Genomic DNA, 25,102 nt, shown 5'->3' on the forward strand with positions numbered 1-25,102 from the left:
GTTAACAATTTGGGGAAGGGCCTTTTCTTTCTTTTTTCTTTAACTTTTTATTTTCCGAATGTAGAGAAATAGAACAACACAACACATTACATAAGGAACATTCAAATAGTCCAGTGGCAAAATAGTTAAATTTAACAAGCGAACACAATAAAATAGTAGTTATATTTCCTTTTATGGTTCGCATCTTAATAATGGATAAGCAAGTGTGTGGTTGAGATGAGGAACTGTCATCTAGTGATCTGGGGTTTTAACCTTTTGTATGACGGGAGGTTGAGGTTTAGAGCAGTGGTCGAAGTGAGGGTGTATATGGTGGTATGCCATACCGCCACTTCTCCTACTGCCTTCATTGTAACACTCATATTCCATTCACTTACATTTCCCTTACATTTTTCATACCACCACATCTAAATTTTCAAACCACTACTTCTAAATTTCCACTTGGACCACTGGTTTAGAGAGTGGAGGGGGGTGCGAGGAGAGACAGGTGGGGAAGGCCCTTTTTTATTCCGACATGACTGTGCCTCCAGTGCACAAAGCAAGGACTGCAAATACATGGTTTGGTGTGGAAGAACTTGACTGGCCTGCACAGAGCCCTGACCTTAACCCAATCGAACACCTTTGAGATCAACTGGAACGATGATTGCGAACCAGGCCTTCTCGTCCAACATCAGTGCCTGACCTCCTAAATGCTTTACAGAATGAATGGGCACATATTCCCACAGAAACACTCCAACATCTTGTGGAAAGCCTTCCAAGAAGAGTGGAAGTTTTGTATTTGAATACAATGTCATTTCAGTTCCTTTTGGTGTAATGGTCAAGCATCCGAATACTTTTGCCCATATAGTGTGAATATACAGAGTAGAGAAAAAATGGAAATGCCAATATGAAGTCACTTAATACTGCCTTGGGCCACCACTTGCGGCCATTATATGCTATGACATTGAGTCTACCAATGACTGAAATTTTGCATGACTGATGCAGCACTATTTTTCTACAAGTAAATTGATGGCTGGTTATTTGTGGTAGAAAACACTACATCCATCGTTCCAGATTGTCCTATGAATGTTTGATTCAGATCTGGTGATTGAGAAGGCTATGACTGGGTGACCAAACGTGCATTGTGGGTGAGGGGCATTGTCATTCTGGAAAACACCCCTTCTGTCAGGAAAGAAATGCTGTAACATCGGGTGTAGATAATCACTCAGTATCATTACCGTATATACTCGTGTATAAGCCGAGTTTTTCAGAACATTTTTTGTGCTGAAAAAAGCCCCCCTCGGCTTATACTCGAGTCCCACTTACCTGGTCTCCGTTTTCCAGTCTCCCCCGCTCATCTGCAGGCATCTGCAGCCTCTGTGGATCACTGTCAGCCACCATTTTATTGTAGCCCGTTTTTGTGTGTTCATTGCACATGGAACAATAAAGTTAAATGAAAAGGAGCCTGTCAGTCAAAGCTAAAGACCGGGACATTTCCATCTAGCCCCGCTGGTCAGACACACATGTGAGTACCCTGACTTGTCCACTGCAATTATTTGCAGCAGTTTTATAAAGTCCAATATTTTAATTTTTTGTCACCTATTAATAAGTGTCTGAAGATTCTTTTGCATAACTGTGAAATCATTGAAAAGTCTAAAAACATCCCAAACTTCAAGTTTAATAAGGGTTAAATCACACAAAGCAAATTGTATTGTTCTGTTAAAATGTTTCTTCCAGCAAACCAAATCAAACTTATCTTTATCTGAGCTATTATATCAAATTCTATTTAGTGTATGTGCAGCATCTTTTGCATTACTAAAGCCTAAATTACTGTACTGTTCTGAACACTTAGGAGTAACTGCTCATCACCTTCTAAAGGCGAATAAACTTAACTGGCACATGTATTTAGTATCCACAGACTGTCTCATTGATTTATATATTAATGATCTGAGTTGTCTTTAGTGAATGTTATTTATATCTGTGTTCACCTATTAGGCTTGATACCAAGTGCAGAGGATTTAGTTTAACCATTTGTGTACAATTTATTAGGATATGGGTATATATTATGTACTTATAAAATTTTATTGATGTTTAATAACAATAAATTTTGATATATTCATTTACAACCTCACGTTTGTATTATTGGGAGCCCAGTGTTAACGATATCCAGCACTGTTTTTATTTTTGAAACTTACCAGTAGCTGCTGCATTTCCCACCCTAGGCTTATACTCGAGTCTATAAGTTTTCCAAGTTTTTTGTGGTAAAATTAAGTGCCTCGGCTTATATTCGGGTCGACTTATACTCGAGTATATACGGTAAGTAGTTCAATTAAATTTGACCTTGCTCTCTAAGTAAATGACTACACCCAAACTATGGCAGTAAAAGGCACCCACAACCATACAGAACCACCAGAACCAGTCATTGTTGGAAACAAGCATGCAGGGCTGTATAGTACTTTAGGTTGGCTTCATATGTGTCCTTGTTCTTTTGTCAAATGATTGGTTAAGGATGATTCCTCTCACCATATCCCCTTTCTCCTGTGCTATTTGCACCACTGAACTTGCAAACGTGTATCATGAGGTGTGTGTATCTATTTAAAATATATGAGAGCCCTAGTTCTAGTGTTCGTTTTCTTTCTGTACCTTGCTATGTAGAAGCAAGTTGCAGTTTAGTCTACAGTGACATCCAGGCCTCTTTAGTACATGGATTGGGCTATACCCCTGAAATTGCTGAAAACTGTGCCTTCTTGTGCTTTCTTTCAAACAGCAAGTTGTAGAGCGAGCACAAGCGCTGCATCACTTTCAGGTAGACATACTCTTTAAAGGACTTGTCAGCATGTCTCTCTTCCTCAAACAATAGTTAATTTGTGTATACATCTGCTGATTTTGTTAACTTTTAAGAAGTAAGATTTAGAATCTTGACCTCTTTGTGTGTTCCTACAGCTATTGGTGAGTCTTCATCCAACTCCAGATTGTTATGACAACAGTAAACATTTTAATTTACCAGTTGCTTGCCAACTGCATAGTGAATCTAGAAACAGCAAGTAGACTTACAAATGATTTAAAAGGACAATTCTTTTAATTTCATTTCAGTAGAAGACATTATTTTTGAAGAATGAATTTGTTATATGTTCTTTTTTAGGATGAAATAAAATAACTTTTGTGCTTGTTATTTATGACTGATCGGTATGATGCCGAGCCTTAGAGCTGCCATCTTGAGATGTCTCCAAAATATATGTTACTACCTTTCTACTTACAATAGCCAGAGCTAGGCTGCTCTGATATTCTTCAGCCCTAACTGAAATCTCTTGTTTGCAGCTTGTGATTAGTCCTCCTACTCACCCTCTTCTCTTTCCATCATCATTTCTATTTTGTTTTAAAAAAATGTTTTGCTTTGTTTTTTTTTAGCTGTTATAATATATATATATATATATATATATATATATATATATATATATATATATATATATATATAAATTTGTAGATGGTGAAAATTATCTTATTTATTTAAATCTCTTTATTTTCATACTCAAAGGACAACCATGTAGAACATGTTCAATGACTAAAACAGTATAACATAAGTGATAGATCTTGTTAAAAGGGTTAAATACAACAAAGCGGGTTTTCCATCCATCATCATTTTAAAGTGGCTAATTCTGATTTACATGGAACACCAAGAGCTCTGGCTAGGACAAGAAGGTGTAATGAAATGTATTGAGTGGGTGGTAGTGCAGCTTTAAAGCAATGGCACTTCATCATGAAGTATCTTGGGATAGAGTGTGCTGTTACACTGTATTTATTACTTGCACAGTGAAAACAATGGCATAGGTCCAGTAAGTAACATATGTTCTATTTGTGTGTTCTAGATTCATCAAGAAAGCCCAGTATAGATAGCTTGTCTTCAGATTCTTGGCTGGAAATGGAGGAAGAGTCAGGTGATGCTCATATGCTGGAAGAGAAAGAGGACAATGGTGAAAAAGTATCCAAACTATCAGGTGACGAATCCTTAACGCCCAACAGTACCAATTCGGATGGTAAAGAGTCCGTGGAAAAGAAGCAAAAAGCTACATTGATGCAATACCTAAAAAGGACTTTGTCCAATGACTCAGACGAAAGCTCAAAGTCCATTGTGCAGAGCGATTATCCTAAGACCCCATCAGGATCTCCATCCAATGAGGTGGCTTCCAGGTGGACACACCTCACAGAGTTTGAATTGAAGGGCTTGAAAGCTCTTGTGGAGAAATTAGAATCTCTTCCTGAAAATAAAAAATGTGTCCCAGATGGAATTGAAAATCCACATGCACTTTTGGAGGACATAAAGGTTCGTATGCAATGCTTATTGTCATTGTTGCATGTGCTAATTAGTTTTTTATTTATTTTCAATTAAAGGGCTAATCATTAAAATTATTGCGTTTCAGATATGAGCTATGGAGGACCTAAAATGCATTACTCCGTATTATTACCCTGGTATGCCATTGCAGTTTTGTTAAAATTAAAGTATTACGTCCCACTTCTTTACAAACAGCTGATGCTCCTCCCATGACCATAGGACAGTGTCCTGGTGGGTTCTCATACAGGTCAAAAATCTAATTCTGTAAGACCTGCCCTGTGTTATAACCAACCAGTCTACACAGTGCATTTCTGCAAACTCTGCCTGCTTGCTGAGGAGGAGTGAAGGAGAGCATGGTGGACTTAATTATAAGTATAAACACTCCAGTTACTTCTTGTATATTATCCAGCTTAGTTATACTCTGCCATTGATTGATGATAAAATATATATATATATATATATATATATATATATATATATATATATATATATATATATATATATATATTTATCAATTATAGGCTTTAGTAGCTCTTTAAAGCTTTTATTAGTTCTACAAAGGAGAGAATAAAAGCTATGTAAACCGTACTCTTCTTTGCAGAAAAAAGGTTTTCTCTGTTTAAATGCATGATTGATGCCATCACTGGTTAATCGATTAACATGTGAGTTTGACGGTAATATTTGCACACAAACATGCTTACGTTGACTACTTTATGTTGTGTGTATGTGTGGTTGGATTATTTTGCTTCTTAGGTTTAAAATTGTATAGTGTTAGTTTGCCTTTTATAAATTTGTGTGTATTTTGTTTAGTTAGTATCCAGTCCTAGAAATACAAAATAACATTGAGAGCAATTTGGGTGTCTAGAGCATGTCTTCCTTTTTGTGCTCATCTTTCAGAAGAAATAAAGCTTTGAATAACTGCTCCCTTTCCAGCGTGTCGGCGAAAAGCAAATAGACCTGTTTTTTGCTGCTTTGGTTTCCACTAGCACAACTTAAGAACATGCTGTACTATTACAGCAGGAAGGGCAGCTCTGGCGTCTCTTCTACCTGAAACCCTGGTTGGGTTGTCACTGGGATACTAGTAATAAAGGAGCATGGTCCTGGCTGCTGCAACAGCCGACATGTTATAACGCTGTGCTTTGGGACTCTGGTCTTAGCTTTCCTGTAAGATATTATGAATCACATACGATATGTGATGGGGTGTGGGCTGCAGGCTGGGTATGAGGTGTGCTGAGGTGACAATCACAGGCTGGGGCAAAGTATCTTTTGGATGGACAGCTCTGTCCTTCTTTAGTTAAATACTGCTATATTACTTTCCACATCTAAAAATTGTTTGCCCTGCCTTATAAAGATTATAACAACATTGTTGGCTACTTCTGGGACAAAAATTGTAGACTTTGAGTTTATATTTATGAGCAAATTTTTGGCTTCTGAATATAGATTTTGACATGTGGAGAAAAAAAGCTGCTAGCAATTGGAGCCTAACAACAGTGACAATGTTTTGCATGCCAGGTCATTGCCAGATAACATTGATTTACGTAAAGCCATGGACCACATTTAGAGTTAGATGTCCAACTGTCTAGGGCAAAATCCCTCTTTGCTTCACTGTGCCTGCAGCATAATTACCAGATATCATTGATTTTTACTGTGAATATCAGCGACTTGTATAGTTGCACCTCTACTGTGGATACTGTGACATCAAACTTTTTTTACTCAGTTGAGTTTACTTGAGGGTCCGAAGGCATATGCTAGATGTAGTTTTATGATACCTTGATCTAAACTATCTGCCAACCTTGGGAGTTGTATCTACCACCCTTTGTCTAATCTTTTATATTTTTGTTCCTCTGGCTGTCCAGCCTACCTCTAATATTAACATACCCGTGCCTTACCACTATGAGACGGCCCCAGGTAATTGTATTGTGAAAGGGTTGTCAGACATGAATACGTTTGACAGGCGAGTTCTAGGAGAAGATTAAGGGACTATTTAGAAGATACTATGTCAATGCTACTAAATGGGGATTTCTGCAAGCAGACGTGTTGCCTCCATACCTCCAAACAGCCTTAGGGGTATATTTACTGAAGCTCTGATTCCCGGCGCTTTGAAGTCATTTTTTAAAAGGGCACTTTTATTACAGACCAAGCCCATCGGGTTTTGTCTTTAATAAAATTGCCGTTTGAAGAAAGTGATATGAAAGCGCTGGGAATCGGTGGTTCTATGCAACCGCTGCATAGTAAATATACCCCTTAATGTTTCTAGGACATTACTGATTATCGAAGGCTAAAATAGACATGAAGTATCTGAATGGAGTGTGAACTCATGGGAAATTGGTGTGGTTTGGTTGGGTCAGGTGCTTGATCTAATTTATGCATATTTTCCAATTAGGAATATTTTTTGAGGTGTATAACACCTTCATAGTAGGTAGGTAAATAATAAGATTGTTACTCACCGTAAAATCCATTTCTCTGACTCCATTGGGGGACACTGCGAGACCTTGGGGTATAGTAGTGGGTCCAGGAGTCTTGTCATTTTAAAAACTTGTTGATTTGCAGTCTCCTCCCCTACTATGCCCCTCCTCTACTACAGCCTCTTCATTTTGACTTACCAAGAGTGAGAGGAAAAGTAGAGAACCCACAGGGTTACCATCAAACAAATAACCTTCACACACAGAACTATATACAGAGCAAGGGAGGGTGCGAAGTGTCCCCCAATGGAGTCAGAAATGGATTTTACGGTGAGTAAAAATCTTATTTTCTCTCTCTTGCCATTGGGGGACACTGCGAGACCTTGGGGAAATACCAAAGCTTTCTCAAGGGTGGGATTGCTATGGCACTGCTGCACGTAGAATTCTACGGCCAAAGCTTGCATCAGCCGTTTCAAAGCCTTGAAATCTGTAAAACTTTGTGACAGTGTGGACAGAAGACCACGTCGCTGCCCTACACAACTGTTCCGCCAACGCTCCGAGGCGCGCCGCCCAAGAAGTTCCTACCGTTCTTGTAGAATGTGCTTTTAAATTGGGCTGGACGGGCTGAGAAGTCCCTATGTACACCCCTCGAATAGTAGAGGTAATCCAGCGAACAACAGACTGTTTTGACGCAGGCCACCCCCTCTTATTCACCTCACAAAGGACAAAGAGGTCCCTGGTTTTTCTAACAGGGTCCGTGCGGTCCACTGAAGTACCCGTACCACGTCCAGCAGCCCCAAGGATTTCTCTTGAGGACTGGGGAGGATAGAACGCTGGAACAACAAATTTCCTGATTTAAATGGAATCTGGAAACCACCTTCGGGCAGAAACCAGGCTTGGTCCAAAGTACCGCCCTGTCCACATGGAAAATGAGGAAAGGAGAATTGCAGCAAAGCGCTCCTAATTCCGACACCCTGTGAGATGACATTAGGGCCAAGAGAAATGCTGTCTTCCAAGTAAGATGACGTAAGCCCGCCGAGTGTAATGGTTCAAATGGTGGCTTGGCCAGTGCATTAAGCACCAAATTGAGAACCCAGGGCTCCACTGGGTGACAGAAAGGAGGTTGGACATGAAGAACTCCTTGAAGAAAAACTTGAATGTCTCTATAGGTTGCAATCTTACGCTGAAAATAAAGCGCTGATATCTGTGCCTTTGCAGATCCTAAACGAAGACCCTTTTGTAGCCCTACTTGTAAGAAGGCTAACCGGTGGAGGAGAACAAATGTTGAAGTGTGAAATTTTTGAGTCTCACACCACTGAATACAAGTCCTCCAGACCCTATGATAAATGGCTGCAGACGAAGCCTTTCTAGTTTTGATCACGGTGGAAACGACCTCCTGAGAGAACCCTCTATCCTTAAGGATACAGCCACGCCGTCAAAGCCAGACGATCTAAACCTTGAACTAGAAGATCTGGTCGCATGGGGAGCCTGAAGGGAGGGGCTGCTGCCAGTCCCAGAAGATCTGTGAACCACGCTCTGCGTGGCCAATACGGGGCTATCACGATTGCAGGAACCCGCTCTCTTGAGTTTCTTGAGGACCCGAGGTAACATAGGAATCGGAGGAAATATGTATACCATTTGGAACTGCCATGGGGCCGACATGGCATCCGTGAACCTCGCTTGTGGGTCTCGTGCCTTTGACCCCTATACCGGGTGCTGATGGTTTAATCTGGACGCCATCAGATCAATGTACGGTACTCCCGAGCGTTCCACCACAAGGGTTAAAACTTGCTTGTTCTAGAGCCCATTCGTCTGGATGGACAGTTTGTCTGCTGAGAAAATCTGCCTCACAATTTTCCACCCCCGGAATGTAATTTGCCACAATTATGGGAATATGCTGCTCTGCCCATGATAATATTCGTGTCACCTCTCGCATGGCAGCCGGGCTGCGACTGCCGCCCTGGTGCTTTATGTAGGTTACTGTGGTGGCATTGACCGATTGAATCTGTAGGGGTTTCCTTGCGCTCTTGTTAGAGTCAAGTAAACTTCTCTAAGCTCCAGAATGTTTATCGGAAGCAAGGCTTATTGGGAGAACCAGAGGCCCTGAAACGCCTCCCCATCCTACCAGACTTGCATCTGTCGTGACCCGGGTCCATGTCCAGGACTGTAGAGACTGTCCTTTTTCCAGGTTGTTCCTGGATAACCACCAAGCTAGAGATGCACAAGTCTGAGTGGACAGGTGAATGAACTGTCTGTCCAGATGATTTTGAGATCCTGACCATTTCAGAAGGATTTCCCTCTGAAGGGGGCGTGAATGGAACTGCGCATAAAGTACTGCAACTGAGGATAGATACTTCCTCGCCAGAAGGGACCTTCTGTGTGTTGAACATGAGATCCCAGAAACGCATCTGCTGTGCTGGAGTTAGCGAAGACTTGGGAACATTCAGTACCCAACTGTGAGCCTGAAGAAACTGCATTGCAATCTGAATGTGTTGAGATAGGAGCAATGCAAACGGAGCCTTCAGTAGAAGGTCGTCCAGATAGGGGACAATAGTTATTTCCTTCTGTCGTAAAAGTCCCGCCATGATCTTGGTGATTACCTGGGGAGCGGTTGCCAGGCTGAACGGGAGGGCTCTGAACTGGAAATGGGATCTCCCCACCGCAAACCGGAGCAGACACTGGTGTTCCTTCCTTCCATATCGGGACATGCAGATAGTCATCCTTGATGTCTATCGAGGCAAGGAATTCCCCCTGCTCTATTCTGGCAATAACTGATCGCAGAGATTCCATTCAAAATTTCTGAATCTTTAGATGCTTATTTGGTAACCGAAGATTCAGAGTTGGCCGGAAGGTAGCATATGGCTTTGGTACTAGAAAGAGGTTGAAGTAGAACCCCCGCCTTCTCTCCTGAAATTGGGACTTTTAATAAGCAATTAAGTAGTTTTAATATCTGCTGGCTGCTGAGGTACCTAGTCTCTGACCCCGTCTTTTATTGATGCCTAATTTATGATAGGTATCTGGCCTTCTCTAGCCTATTCATCTAATGTTTTCTTTTCCTTTGATTAGCTGACCAATTAGCACAGCTGTAGTGTGTTTATAAATTAGCCTGACTACATCTTAGCTTCAGTCTATGGGGTGACGTATGTGGGGTTAGACATGTGGGATTTTCTCACAAAGTGGACGAAAATGCACAGTTAGACAACACAGTTGGACAAACATTGGACTACATTGGATTACTCCGCAGCAATAAGCTATATCTGCAAAGTCTATTTCTGCAATACTTGTCTATCTATACGGTACACTGCAAAGAGGTAATTCTTTAAAAACTCCTTACATTTTTTGCTTTTACTCTCATCACAATGTTTAACAAATTGCTCTTCTTGGTCTCTTTTCATGGCATTGTTTTTAGGACTGTGTCATCTTTCACCCCTTCACCAACACAAACATTTGTCCACATTGCACCTTCATTACTACACTCACCTCTAGTTAACACCCATGAACTGTTGTCCTATTTATTATCTCTAACAAGTAAAGCCTCCACCTGTCACCAGAAAATAAAAGGTCACACATCTTACAATCCCCTTGCCTATCTTTCTCTCTCTCTCTGCTTCTATTAGCCGGTGATATATTACCTAATCCAGGTCCCCCACACTCCTCACACACACATACATCAGAACACTACCGCTCTATAGCAAGCCTCAAATACATCACCTGCCTCCCCTCTCTTCCAAAGTCCTTTAAATGTGCCCTTTGGAATGCACGCTCTGTTTGTAACAAACTTGCCTCCATTCATGATCTCTTCCTCTCAAAAAACCTAAACCTTCTGGCAATAACTAAAACATGGCTCATGCAATCAGACACTGCCTCACCTGCAGCACTTTCATATGGTGGCCTCCAACTCACCCACACCTCCAGACCTGAAGGCAGACAAGGAGGTGGGGTTGGACTACTACTCTCCCCACAGTGCACGTTCACAGTTCTACCAAATGTCCCATCACTCACGTTCACATCTTTTGAAGTACATGCTATTCGCATTTTTAATCCATTCTCTAAGTGTTGCTGTGATATATCGTCCCCCTGGAGCACACCAACAATTTATTGAGGATTTCTCTGCATGGCTCTCACTTCTTATCTTCAGACATCCCCACCCTCATCCTGGGTGATTTCAACATCCCCATTAACAACACACCTTCCAAGGCTGCTTCCAAACTACTCTCTCTAACCTCCTCACTTGACCTCTCGCAGTGGAGTGACTCATCTACTCATCAGGATGGCCATTGCCTTGATCTTGTTTTCTCTAGACCAGTGGATTCCAAACTTTTTCAGTTCAAGGCACCCTTAGGCTCTCCAAAAAATTTTCAAGGCACCCCTAAGCCAAAATAATTACCAAGTAGCCCCCCGCCTTGCTTACCACTGGGCCCTGGCCGAGGCACCCCTGTGAGATCTCCAAGGCACCCCAGGGAGCCTAGGCACACAGTTTGGGAACCACTGCTCTAGACTATGCTAACTTTCTAACTATATTAACACACCCTTCCCCCTCTCGGATCATCACCTTATCAGCTACACGCTCACCCCCACTGCTCTAAACTCTCTACTGTCTAACTCTACCAAGCCTCCTCATACCCGCAGAAATCTTAATTCTATTAATATTCAACAATTTTCCACCTCTCTCCAACACCTTCTCTTCCCTATCTCTACATTCTCCTCCCCTGAGATGGCAGTACCTCATTTTCACCAAACCTTAGCAACAGCCATTGATCACGTGGCTCCAGCGACACTACATACTACACGTCGACTTCGATGTCAGCCGTGGCACACTACAGCAACGGAAAATTTTCATTAACTTTCCCGTAAAGCAGAACGTCATTGGCGTAAAACTCGCACCTCTAATGACTTCTTCACATTTACTTCTATCTACTGCTCCTATCGAAATGCTCTGGACACTGCAAAACAAACATACTTCCAATCTCTTATCTATGCTCAGGCTTCCAACCCCAAACGCCTTTTTAAGACATTTAAAGCTCTTCTCAATCCTCCCACCCCAAACCCTCCGTCCACTATCAGTGCCCAGGACCTTGCTTCCTATTTCAAGGACAAGATTGATAAGATCAGACTAGAAATGGTATCCTCTTCCTCGACAAGCAATTGGTTCAATTCCTTCCCACCAACCTCTGACACCCTCTCTTCATTTGACCCCACAAATGAAGAGGAACTTTCTACTCTCTTCTTATCCTCCTACTCTACCTCCTGTCCTCTTGATCCTATTCCCTCGCAAATTGGTAGATCCCTGTCTCCTGTGCTCATCTCACCTCTAACTAAAATCTGTAATCTCTCACTCTCTACTGGCATCTTTCTGTCACTATACAAGCATGCAGTGATTACTTCTATTCTAAAAAAAACAAAATTTCGACCCAAACTCTTTCTCAAATTACCGTCCCATCTCTCAGCTGCCGTGCCCCTCCAAGCTTCTAGAGAGACTTGCCTACACTCGCCTCAAGCGCTTCCTTTCCACAAACAAACTGTTGGATCCTCTTCAGTCTGGCTTTCATTCTCAACACTCCAGAGACTGCATTGACTAAGGTTGTCAATGATCTGATCACTGCTAAAATGAAACGCCATTACTCTCTCCTAATCCTCCTTGATCTCTGCTGCATTTTACACCGTTGACCACTCTCTTCTCATACAAACGCTGCAATACCTAGGGCTTCAAGACACTGTTCTATCCTGGTTCTCATCCTACCTTTCTAATCGCTCTTTCACTGTTAATTTCTCTGGGGCCACATCTGCTCCGCTTCCTTTATCAGTTGGAGTACCGCAAGGCTCAGTGCTAGGTCCTCTGCTGTTCTCTATCTAAACCGCTTCTCTTGGAAATCTAATAAGTTCCTTTGGATTTCAGTATCATCTCTATGCGGATGATACCAAAATGTATCTACTCCTGATCTCTCGACATCTGTGTTGTCCCGTGTAACTGACTGTCTTTCTGCTATTTCGTCTTGGATGTCCTCTCGTCAACTCAAACTTAATCTTTCTAAAACAGAGTTAATCATATTCCCACCCACCAACAAGAGCATACCTGACATTTCTATCTCTGTTGATAACATGACCATAAATCCCACCCCACAAGCTTGCTGCCTAGGTGTAATCCTTGACTCACACCTATCTTTTGTGCCCCACATTGACTCTATTTCTAAATCATGTTACATACATCTAAAAAACATTTCCAGAATTCGCACATATCTCGCACAAGACACTGCAAAAACCTTAATTCATGCACTTATTATGTCCCGCATTGACTATTGCAATTCCCGTCTTACTGGCCTTCCCAAAAACAGACTCGAACCCCTACAATATATTTTGCACGCTGCGGCAAGATTGATTTTCCTTGCAAATCATTATTCCTCTGTTGCATCACTCTGTATGTCTCTACACTGGTTGCCTGTTTTCTACCAAATCCAATATAAAATGCTCTTACTAACCTACAAGGCCATCAACAAAGCTGCACCAACATACATATCCTCTCTTGTCACAAAATATCTCCCAACTCGGCAACTCCGTTCTGCACAAGATCTGCGTCTCTCATCCACCCTCATTACATCCTCCCATTTCCGATTACAGGACTTTTTCCGGGCTGCACCCACTCTATGGAATTCTCTCCCTCGCACAATAAGACTCTCCTCTAGTCTACAGGCTTTCAAGCGTGCTCTGAAAACCCACCTCTTCAGACAAGCTTATAATATTCCTCAACCACCCTCTTAACCTCACTACATTACCCTATTACCACCTGTTATATAACTACCCCTTGACCACCATTGTTGTGTGACAGGATCATTTAGCTTACGAGTCACTTATACCTTTGCAGTCTGGCTGGGCTGACTGCAAATGTAGACTTAACCTCATGTGTCAAACTCACATTGTCCAATAGATTGTAAGCTTGTGAGCAGGGCCTTCTCACCTCTTTTGTCTGTTTTACCCAGTTTGTTTATTAGTTTACGATGTTTGTCCCCAATTGTAAAGCGCTACGGAATATGTTGGTGCTATATAAATAAATTATGATGATGAACTAGGAAATCTCTTTCAAAACACTCTATAAACGTGCTGTATGTGAAAGTTATGAGATACAAATCACAATGGCAAACATACTACCCTCTCTCACTGGTCTAGGAAGCTAGAAAACTCAGAGAGGAGAGATAGAATCGACCGTTTAGATTTAGCAGTGTCCCTGCATATCTCTGCCCTAAAAAATGTCCGCCGGAGCTCCAGTTCGTGGCAGAAAGTGCTTAGTGGGTGGAGAAAAGGAACTATCCGTCTGCCACCTCCCCAAGCTCAATTAACAATATGGCCGCCAAATATTCTTCCATTACATTAAAGTGCCCAGTTGTGTGCGCCGTAGTTAGACGACTGAAGTCACCTAACTCCTTAGTTAGTTAACAAAAACTGAAGAGGCTGTAGTGGAGGAGGGGCATAGTAGGGGAGGAGACTGCAAATCAACAAGTTGTTAAAGTGACAAGACTCCTGTACCCACTATTATAGCCCAAGGTCTCGCAGTGTCCCCCGATGGCAGAAAAGAGAATTTTTTTTTACCTTCATCCCTTAATATTGACCCTTTGTTGGTCGGTTATGAAGTATTCTTGACATTTTATCCCAACTACTGGCACACAACAGTCTCCAAACCCAGTCTAATGACATTTGAATGATAGGAAATTGTGTTCTAGCAAAGCTCATTGCGTCAATTTGGTCATGAAGCTCTAGGTGGTTTCCCTGTCAGCTCCTTGTATGTAGTATAATAGAAGCAATTTGAGACCACGTTTGCATCTTTCTAGCAATTTTTTAATCCAATACATTTTGTGAACATTTAGTTTTACAGAGCTGGATTCTGATGTAAGAGGTGCATGGTCACTTTTTAAATCATTCTTAAAAACTTGTGCTTCGATGGTTTGTGACATTTTGCTAAACCAATGCCAGGTTGTCAACCTTGCATGAAAATCACAGATTAGAATTTTTGTTTATTGCATTGTAAGTGGCGTGTGTCTAATCCATATATGTATTTTACTTTGTAAAAAACTGAATGGCATTACTTCTAAAGCAGTGCTTTAGAAGCTCTTGTGCAAGAGGAAGATCTCAAATTTTGTGAGGGGACACGTACCATCCCCATCAACCTATTGCATGACTTTTTTTAAAAAAAATAAAGAATCATATTCACCCTGTGAATACATACTTGTAACCTATGTGTCCCTCTTTATCCAAATACTGGAAAACACCGTTCTAAACTGGATATCTTCAGATATAGTTTAAACTGTCATTTCCAGGTATTCTATTGTAAGATTATCATTAGAACATTATCTGTCGTTCCATAAAAACAAAAAATAGGAATTTAATGTACAGAGCATAAATGTTTTTCCTTGCAGTGTTATCAGAGTAGAAGCAATGTCAATTACAATGCTTGCTGAATTTCAGTTGTCATTATATTGTAGCCATATGACCTGGGAGGAGGAAGTATTTGCATAACTTAACATGAACACTAACTGTTACAGTAGTAAGGGTAAAGGTCACATGAGTGGAAAATTGTATGCTTCATATTAGACGAAAGGGAAAATGTATATATTTTGTATCACATTGGTTATTTCTGTGAAATGATTCACCCTCTACTCATTGGCTATTTACACTCTGAGTTTAACACTGATTGTAACTAATAAATGCAAAGAATGCCATGTGTGTATGTATGTATAGATGGTATATGTGTCTGTGTATATATATGTGTGTATGTATGTGTGTGCGTATGTGTGTGTGTGTGTGTGTATATATATATATATATATATATATATATATATATATATATATATATATATATATATATATATATATATATATATATATATTTTAATCATGAGCCTTATTGTTATTAATGTTTGGTACCCATTTGTAAACAACATTATGAGGAACATTTATCTAATGTGGGTTACACAGATGTTGACATAGGTATAGTTGCTAGATTAGGCTTTTATGTTTCACTCTACAGTATACTAATAAATAGAGTTGGTCGGTTATCATGGTAGATTTTGAGTTGCTCAGAAAGTGCTTTTATGGTTTCTATAGATCTACATACAATGTATACGTGATAATGTTGCTGGTTAATTTTCTAGTTATATTCTGTAGATTTTGTGTAATTCATTAACTCATCAGATATTGAGTAATATGTTACTTCAGGTCCTATGGTATGCTGTCACACTATTTTATCAGTACTGTAATTTTTTTGGTACAACCAATATTGTTATTATCCAATTCTGTGTTCTTGTACCAGCCACACCACCCTGAACCAGCCCAACAATGTCAGATCTTGGGAAGCTAAGCAGGATTGGGCCTGGTTAGTACTTGGATGGGAGCTCACTTTGGAATACCAGGTGCTCTAGCGTTAATGTGTAGATTTTATTGTCACATATTTTCTAACACTGTATGTAGGAATTACATGTTTGTTTACACTTTATTTGCATTATTGTTTTTAATCTTTAAATGTATGCACAATATTTATTAAGAAGTATATATTTTGGGTTGTTATAGCGACAGTGTTACTACACCCACGTTTTGCATGCTACATCATCCTGGTTTCTCTACTGATGACATGATAGTTATCTTCAGGTAATACAGACTAGAAGTGTTTCTCTGCCACACACTGCACAGATCTTTGTAACTATACCCCAGCAGGTATAAGGCATTTTAATCATAATTGCCTACTCTCCCGGAATTTCAGGGAGGCTCCCGAATTTCGGTGAGTCCTCCCGGAAGAGTAGTCTACCCTCCCGGATCCTAAAAAAATGCAGAAATTCACGGCATTGAATATCGGGGGACGGGGCTTAATTGTGTCAGCCCCGCCCCTGCTATTCAATGTGGTGAATTTAGGCATTTTATATTGGGGTCGTGGCTATGGTGACTCAAAGATGTCACCATGCCCCCTCCTATCCCTGTCACATGATCTGTCCTCCCGTAGAACAGAATCACAAAGTCGCTACTATGATGTTAGTTCACTCACTATAAATGTTCTGTGAATTGGGTATTTGCCTGCACAATGTCCCTGAGGAAAGTTGTAAACTGAAACATTGAATCAAAATTAATTAAAACACCTTCTTGTCAACGCAGTTGTCTGTATATTCATAGCCAAAAGTTTTGAGAATGACACAAATATTGGTTTTCACAAAGTTTGCTGCTTCAGTGTTTTTAGACCTTTTTGTAAAATGTTGCTATGGTATACTGAAGTAAAATTACAAGCATTTCATAAGGGTCAAAGGCTTTTATTGACCATTACATTAAGTTTATGCAAAGCGTCAATATTTGCAGTGTTGACCCTTCTTTTTGAAGACCTCTGCAGTTTGCCCTGGCATGCTGTCAATCATCTTCTGGGCCACATACTGACTGATGGTTTGTCAGAATTTGTCCAACCACCTCTTGAGGATTGACCACAAGTTCTCAATGGGATTAAAGTATGGGGTAGTTTCCTGGCCATGGACCCAAAATTTCAATGTTTTGATCCCCGAGCCACTTAGTTATCGCTTTGCCTTATGGCAAGGTGCTCCATCATGCTGGAAAAGGCATTGTTCGTCACCAAACTGTTCTTGGATGGTTGGGAGGAAGGATGTTTTGGTACTATTCTTTATTCATGGCTGTGTTTTTAGGCAAACTTGTGAGTGAACCCACTCCCTTGGCTGAGAAGCAACCCCACTCATGAATGGACTCTGGATGCTTTACTGTTAGCATGACACAGGACTGATGGTAGCGCTCACCTTTCCTTCTCCGGACAAGCGTTTTTCCAGATGCCCCAAACAATCTGAAAGGGGGTTCACAAGAGAAAATGACTTTACCCCAGTCCTCGGCAGTCCAATCCCTGCACCTTTTGCAGAATATCAGTCTGTCCCTGATGTTTTTCCTGGAGAGAAATGACTTTTTTGCAGGTCTTCCTGACACCAGACCATCCTTCAAAATTCTTCACCTCACTGTGCGAGCAGATGACCTCACACCTGCCTGCTGCCATTCCAGAGCAACCTCTGCACTTGTGGTGCCCCGATCCCGCAGCTGAATCAACTTTAGGAGACGGTCCTGGCGCTTGCTGGAGGTTCTTGGGCACCCTGAAGCCTCCTTCACAACTATTGAGCCTCTCCTTGAAGTTCTTGATGATCCGATAAATGGTTGATTTACATGCAATCTTACTAGCAGCAATATCCTTGCCTGTGAAGCCCTTTTTGTGCAAAGCAATGATGACTGTACTTGTTTCCTTGCAGATAACCATGGTTTACAGAGGAAGAGCAATGATTTCAAGCACCACCCTCCTTTTAAAGCTTCCAGTTTGTTATTCTAACTCAGTCAGCATGACAGAGTGATCTCCAGCCTTGTCCTCGTCAACACTCTCACCTGTGTTAAAAAGAGAATCAATGACCTGATGTCAGCTGGTCCTTTTGTGGCGGGGTTGAAATGCAGTGGAAATGTTGTTTTTGTGATAAAGTTCATTGTGATGGTAAAGTGGGACTTTGGAGATTGATTGCACTTCATCTGATCACTCCATGAATTTCTGGAGTATATGTAAATTGGCATCATAACAATGAGGTAGCAGACTTTTTGAAAAATATTTGTGTCATTCTCAAAACTTTTGGCCATGACTGTGTGTGTGTGTGTGTATATAAAGAAAAGAAAATAAGGCTTATCTGGAATCCTCAAGTAATGATCTCAAAAGTCCCAAATACAGTAGGCAGATAGTTGATTCCTTTAAAGAGTAAGGAAAAAGGCCACACATGTGTGGAATTGTTTCCAATGTATTTATTCTCAACAGAGGTTAAAACCACTTACAAAAGATAAATAAAATGTAGATTTATCTGAATCATCATCTGCTATTTATACAGCACCACTAACTCTGCAGGGCTGTACAGAGCACTCACTCACTGCAGTCCCTGCTCCATTGGAGCTTACAGTCTAAATTCCCTAACATACACACACAGACGAAGAGACTAGGCTCAATTTGATAGCAGCAATTAACCTACTAGTTATACAAGGTGCTACCACAGTTCCGGACCAAACAGCAACACCGAGTAATAGAGCATGCAACAGGACAACTCTACGCCTTTTGTGAAAAGCACTTCATCACCCCTGTGTTGCTGTTTGGTATATGAAATAATTACACAGGTCTGGAACCAAAAAGCTGTTTTCATAATTTTATCTGATTCTTATGTTTTTTGGTGCGCTGAATTCGAAAATGACCACTGTTTTTTCCTGGGACGTGAGGTTTTTTCACAATCGAAATGTGCCTTGGTCAAACAGGTAGCTGGAAATCGCTAAATTTCAAATTCATCATACTTGGGGGGGAAAAAAACTAAACATGGAAAAACAAATTTATTTTCACTGCCAGTGCTCTCAAAAACATGAAAATACATATTTATTTGTCCTGATGGTGATCACTGCACTGTTGAGTGTGCTTGCTAGGACCTGCCCGGACATGTTCTTTCATGCATTAACTTGTTCTCCGATTCCTCCACAATCTTGTATTTCATTTCAGTCGTCATCCTGCTATTGTCTGTGTGGTTCAAAATGAGTGCAATGCCTCCAAGAAAGTGTGTAAATTCGCCCGACAGTTTCAGTTTCATATGTGGAGAGTTCATGGTGATTTAGAGGGGTTGATGGCTCAGTTCCCACATTCAGTATGATTCTTCTGAATGGAGGCTTTTCATTGACTCTTCCAAAAGAAGCTTAAAAGCAGTTTTACTTCACAATGGTGGCCGTTATGCGTCCATTCCTGTTGCTCATTCGGTGTACTTGAAGGAAACTTATGAGAACTTGGAGTTGGCACTCAAGAAAGTGGGTTATCAAAACCAAAACTGGTTGGTATGTGGAGATTTAAAAGTATTGTGTATGCTGCTGGGACAACAGGCTGGGTACACCAAATACCCTTGTTTTCTATGTTTATGGGACAGTAGAGACCGACAAAATCACTGGAAGCAAAAAAATTGGCCACCAAGAAGTCTAGTTGTTGGTGAAAAGAATGTTCTCAGAGATACATTGGTACCCCCTGAGAAGGTTTTATTACCACCACTCCATATAAAATTAGGATTAATGAAGCAATTTGTTGAAGCATTCGCTATCTTTGGGAAATGCCTTAAGTACTTGATATCCAAGTTTCCAGGTTTAACGGAGGCAAAACTGAAAGAGGGGGTTTTTTATTGGCCCGGATATTAGAAAACTCATAGCCGACAAAGACTTCATCAGTTCAATCACTCCAACTCAAAAAGAAGCATGGGTTGCCTTAACTGTGGTCATAAAAAAAACTTTTTGGAAAACCAAAAGGACCCAAATTACAAGAAAATGGTGGAAACAATGTTGAAAGTGTTCCACAAGCTTGGATGCTCCATGAGCTTAAAAGTCCATTTTCTCAACTCACACCTTGACTATTTTCCGGAAAATTTGGGAGCAGTGAGTGAAGAGCAGGGAGAACGTTTCCATCAAGATATAAAAGAAATGGAAAGAAGGTATCAAGGGAAATGGAGTGTTACGATGATGGCTGACTACTGCTGGATGTTGTACAGGGATCTTCCGGAAGCCACCTACAAGAGGAAAAGCTCAAAAAGAAGTTTAGAGTTTAAAAAAAGACGATTTCACAAGCAATCTACTTGAGTCTGGTGTTAATTTTGTTGTCACCTGTGCAAATGAGTTAATATTTTTCATGTAAATAAAATATTTGCGTAAAGAGATTTTTTAAACGATGACCACCCGTTTGTTCGAAAACCTGACGTCCCAGGACAAAACGGCTGTCATTTTTGGATTCAGTGCACCAAAAAAACGTAAGAATCGGTCAACTAAATCAAAACGGCTGTCCCTCAAAAAATTTTTGCAGACCTGTGTTATTATTGTTCTTACTTTACAGCAAATGTTACTCATGTTACTGATTTTAATATCAATCAGCCCTTGATACAACCCTTGAGTTACTTGTTTCTGTGAAGCGAACTAAAAATTCGGTGGCTAATGAAGGAGATCACTGAAAAACCATAGCAGTAGCAGTTAAAACTTAAGTAATTTGTCTTCTCTTTACCAGAGCTTTGGAATCATATTCATTAACCTGTCTGAAAGCTTGCCTGTCTCTCTTTGCCAGTGGCCTTGTTCACCTGTCTTTCTCTCTCTTGCTCTGACACTCATCTTCATTATTTATATACCACCACTAATTCCACAGTGCTGTACAGAGAACACACTCTCATCAGTCCCTGCCCCATTGGAGCTTACAGTCTAAATTCCCTAACACACACACTAGGGTCAATTTAATAGCAGCCAATTAACTTACTAGTATGTTTTTGGACTGTGGGAGGAAACCGGAACACCCAGAGGAAACCCATGCAAACGCAGGGAGAACATACAAACTCCACACAGATAAGGCCATGGTCTGGAATTGAACTCTTGGCCCCGGTGCTGTGAGGCAGAAGTGCTGACCACTAAGCCAGTGGCTTTGTTTGCCTGTCTTTCACGCTCTCTCAGTGGCAAAATTCATCTGTCTTTCTCTCTCTCCAGGAGCATGGTTCACTTGTCTCCCTCCCAGTGGCATGGTTCACTTGTCTCCCTCCCAGTGGCATGGTTCACCTGTCTCCCTCCCAGTGGCATGGTTCACCTGTCTCCCTCCCAGTGGCATGGTTCACCTGTCTCCCTCCCAGTGGCATGGTTCACCTGTCTCCCTCCCAGTGGCATGGTTCACCTGTCTCCCTCCCAGTGGCATGGTTCACCTGTCTCCCTCCCAGTGGCATGGTTCACCTGTCTCCCTCCCAGTGGCATGGTTCACCTGTCTCCCTCCCAGTGGCATGGTTCACCTGTCTCCCTCCCAGTGGCATGGTTCACCTGTCTCCCTCCCAGTGGCATGGTTCACCTGTCTTTTTTTTTTTTTTTTCCCTCTGTCTGCCGGTGGGATGGTTCTGACTCTCTCGCTCTCTACTATTATTAACTGTTATTTATATAGCGCCTACATATTATGCACCACCTTACAGAGAATATTTAAGTCAAGTACCTGCCCCAGTCAGAAGCAAACTAACAGAACAGTATATCTTTGAGTGTGGGGGAAACCAGTGCACATGGGGAAACCCCCTCCAGCACGGAGAAAACTTACAAACTCAGTTAGTGTCCTGGCCAGAATCTAGTCCATGGCCCCAAGCATTGTGACACAGCAATGCTCACCAATGTGCTTCCTATAACGCCAAGGTCCCTTTTATCTGTGTCGCCATTCATTCTGTATAATACTTTCAGATGTGTCCCACATGTTTTTTTTACATGTTGATGAATACAATTTAAGTTTCAACACAAATCCATCTCTATATTTTTTTATTTATTTTTTATAAATTAATACACATTAAACAGGACTCGGCACTGATCCCTAAGAAACTCCACTGGTTCCTTGGAGAAGCATATTGGTGGGCTCTTAATCTTATTAACTTATCTAGCGCAACATACTTTTGCATTTAACCTATGTTTTAGTTTACGGAGTTGTTCACGCCAAACACAGATAATACATAACTGGACAAGTACATGAGGTTGATGAAGGAAGGGCAGACATGATACAGAAGGCCCTCATGTGAGAGCTTGCAGTCTAGAGGGAGACGTCAATAGTAGCTGGTAGAATACCCAGAGGTAGGGTAGACTATAGTGAAGAAATTGGTTCTGATGCAGTGCTTGAAGGATTGTTGCTTTTGTTAGTAAGTTATTTTGGAAAGAAGTGGAAACATACATATAAATTTTGTGTATAATGACAGTGGGAGTTAACCAAACTTTCTGCTACACAGACTGTGCTGAAGGAACATGCAGAAGATGACCAGAATCTGGCTATTTCTGGTGTGCCTGTGGTGTCTTGGCCCAAGAAGACCGCCAAGGTAAGAAACAAACCAGTTATTTAACATATGTTTATGACACTGTTTCCCTAATCCAGTCCTCAGAGAGCTCTAACAGTGCATGTTTTCCACATCGCCTTGCTGGAGCACAGGTGTATTCATTACTGAAAGACACATTTTAAAAAGTACTAATGATTTCACCTGTGACCTGGAAAACCTGTACTGTGAGGACTCCCTAAGGACTGGCTTGGTGCAGCTTTTCATGTTTCCTTACTCTCTCTATTTCTGCCAATTTATTGTTCAGGGACTTTTTCACTCCATCTCTTTTGGTATACTAAAGGACGCTCACACTAAACGTTACTATGCAGGTCTGTAAATAATAATTCAAATTGTGCGTGTGTATATACTATGTTCTCCTGTTCACATAGGTTATATTGCAGGGGTGGGCAAACCTGTCCTCAAGGGCCATATCCAGTTCATGTTTTTAGGATTTCTGTCTGTAGAAACAGGTGGGATAATTACTGACCCTGCCAAATAGATTAACTCAGCTGTACATGATTAAAGAAATCCTAAAAACATGAACTGGATATGGCCCTTGGTTTTGCTTACCAATATAATATATTGGTAAGCAAAACCAAATTAATCCATACTTGAGTATAGCATACACAACAGCAATACGAGTTTCATTGTTGTAGTCTGCCTTTACCATGTCTTGATGCAATATGCAAACTGATAACATTTAAAGGGATTTAATAAAAGAAAACATTAATATAGAATGCAAATGTGTTGCTTGTAAACAGGGTCAGATTTTCTTCTTTGAAGCCTATTGGACAAAGTCTCTGGCACTGTTTACCACACACCCCACATACTTTTACAGTTATGAGCAGGTATGTAGTGAGAAAGAGATTGAGAAACCATATAAAATAAAGTCACATTATTACATTGAATTCCTATCCTCCATTCTGCCTAGGATATCCCAAGTACAACCCAATCTGAAAAGATTACTAACCTGGGGTCATACATTCAGCATGGTCTCCTGCATTCTGCTTGCTCCTGCTAACCCAGTACTTTTTGCAGGCAGCATGTTGTCCACTGATAACACACTGCCAGCAAACGTATAGAAGACTCCAGGAAAACACGATTAATAGCCCTAACTTGGGTCTCAAAGTAAGTCAACTTTTGGACCAGGTTTGAAATTGGGATCTCAAATCCACAATTTTCTGTTTTTAGGTGGATGTATGTCACTCTATCTTTTCTAACCTATTGTGAATACATCAATATTAAATGTAAAAAAAATTATATATTTTGATTTAGTTATATAAGCCTACCAAAATAAGAGTCTGTATTTACCAAAAAACCCTGTGACAGACAAAATACTGGGATAATAAAGTTCTCATTTAACGATTTATTTTTATCATCCTAAAACTAAAAAAAAAAAATTGGACGTAACTGTGTCTTGCTGCCCTATACTTAAGTGCACAAAGTATCCATTATGTATTAGTGAGTTGCAGGTGGCATGAACGACCCTCTCAGAACCAGTGCTGTCACTGTCCTGGAACCCTGCCGGCTCCTTCACAATCATCAGGTGTTAATGTGCTATTCATTCACTAATTGGCACATGAAAAGTACATTACTTTTTTTTTTTCTTTTATATTTGTTTCAGTGTTGCCTTTCACACCAGTGCATTTTAAAATCCTTGCTCTGCCTTTAAGATTTAAAAACACTTCCCATATTATTTTTTAAAACACATTAATATTGCAACATAAGTCATTTTTTACAAAATGGTTGTAAAAACAAAACAACAAAGAAACAGGAAACTAAATGTATTGTATTAATACACATAGTGAAAAAGAGCCCTAACAAATGCGTACTCAGCAATTACATTGCATGTACATAGCACTCTCTGTATAAATCTACACAGACGGTGATCAATGTGCCCTTTCTACACTGGACACCAGACATTGTGCTAACATGTGGTGACACCTAAGCTTATGGTTTTATTATTTTGTATATAAATAAATGTGTTTTTATTAAGTTTTTTGATGTTTTTTTGAAGGGGGGGGGGGGGTGGAATAAACACACACCATTAATATATATTTTTTTGCCACTTTTAGTGAACATAATATGTATTAAACTACATACATGATTACCCCTGTAAACGTTACAAGGCAGATTAAATGTAGCACTTTGTAGTGTTACATGAACTACATAGAAATAACAAGCAGAAAATATTGTTAAGTGTATTTTTACTATTTTTGCTAGTTTTTCCCTATTCAATATAAATAAACAAATCTAATTCACTTGGGCAGACTACAGTATGATTAGCAGTGATTTGTGGAGTGTGTAGGAAGTGGCATGGTTTTACATTTGTTCTGAAGGGCTTACATAAAGCATGGTATCTGCACAGAACCTGGAGCACTAATCAGATGGTGGTGTAAGTGCCGGTGGTGCTGTGCATCCTAGGAGCACACCGTGCAGCCAGACCACGCTCTAGGTGCCGGTGGTGCTGTGCATCCTAGGAGCACACCGTGCAGCCAGACCACGCTCTAGGTGCCGGTGGTGCT

The 25,102-nt window shown here is 40.7% G+C and overlaps 1 protein-coding gene across 8 annotated transcripts in view; it reads left to right on the forward strand.

Moving 5' to 3' along the window:
- The window catches only part of KDM2B (lysine demethylase 2B), a 114,905-nt gene that overhangs the window by 65,159 nt on the left and 24,644 nt on the right, over positions 1-25,102 (forward strand). For all 8 annotated transcript variants that reach the window (XM_075178178.1, XM_075178187.1, XM_075178197.1 and 5 more), the window contains 2 exons: positions 3,843-4,297; positions 22,494-22,580. In XM_075178178.1, the coding sequence (XP_075034279.1) occupies positions 3,843-4,297; positions 22,494-22,580 (542 nt within the window). The remainder of the gene's footprint in view (positions 1-3,842; positions 4,298-22,493; positions 22,581-25,102) is intronic.

This window comes from Mixophyes fleayi, chromosome 1 (genome assembly GCF_038048845.1).
Source record: "Mixophyes fleayi isolate aMixFle1 chromosome 1, aMixFle1.hap1, whole genome shotgun sequence".
Taxonomy (NCBI): domain Eukaryota; kingdom Metazoa; phylum Chordata; class Amphibia; order Anura; family Limnodynastidae; genus Mixophyes; species Mixophyes fleayi.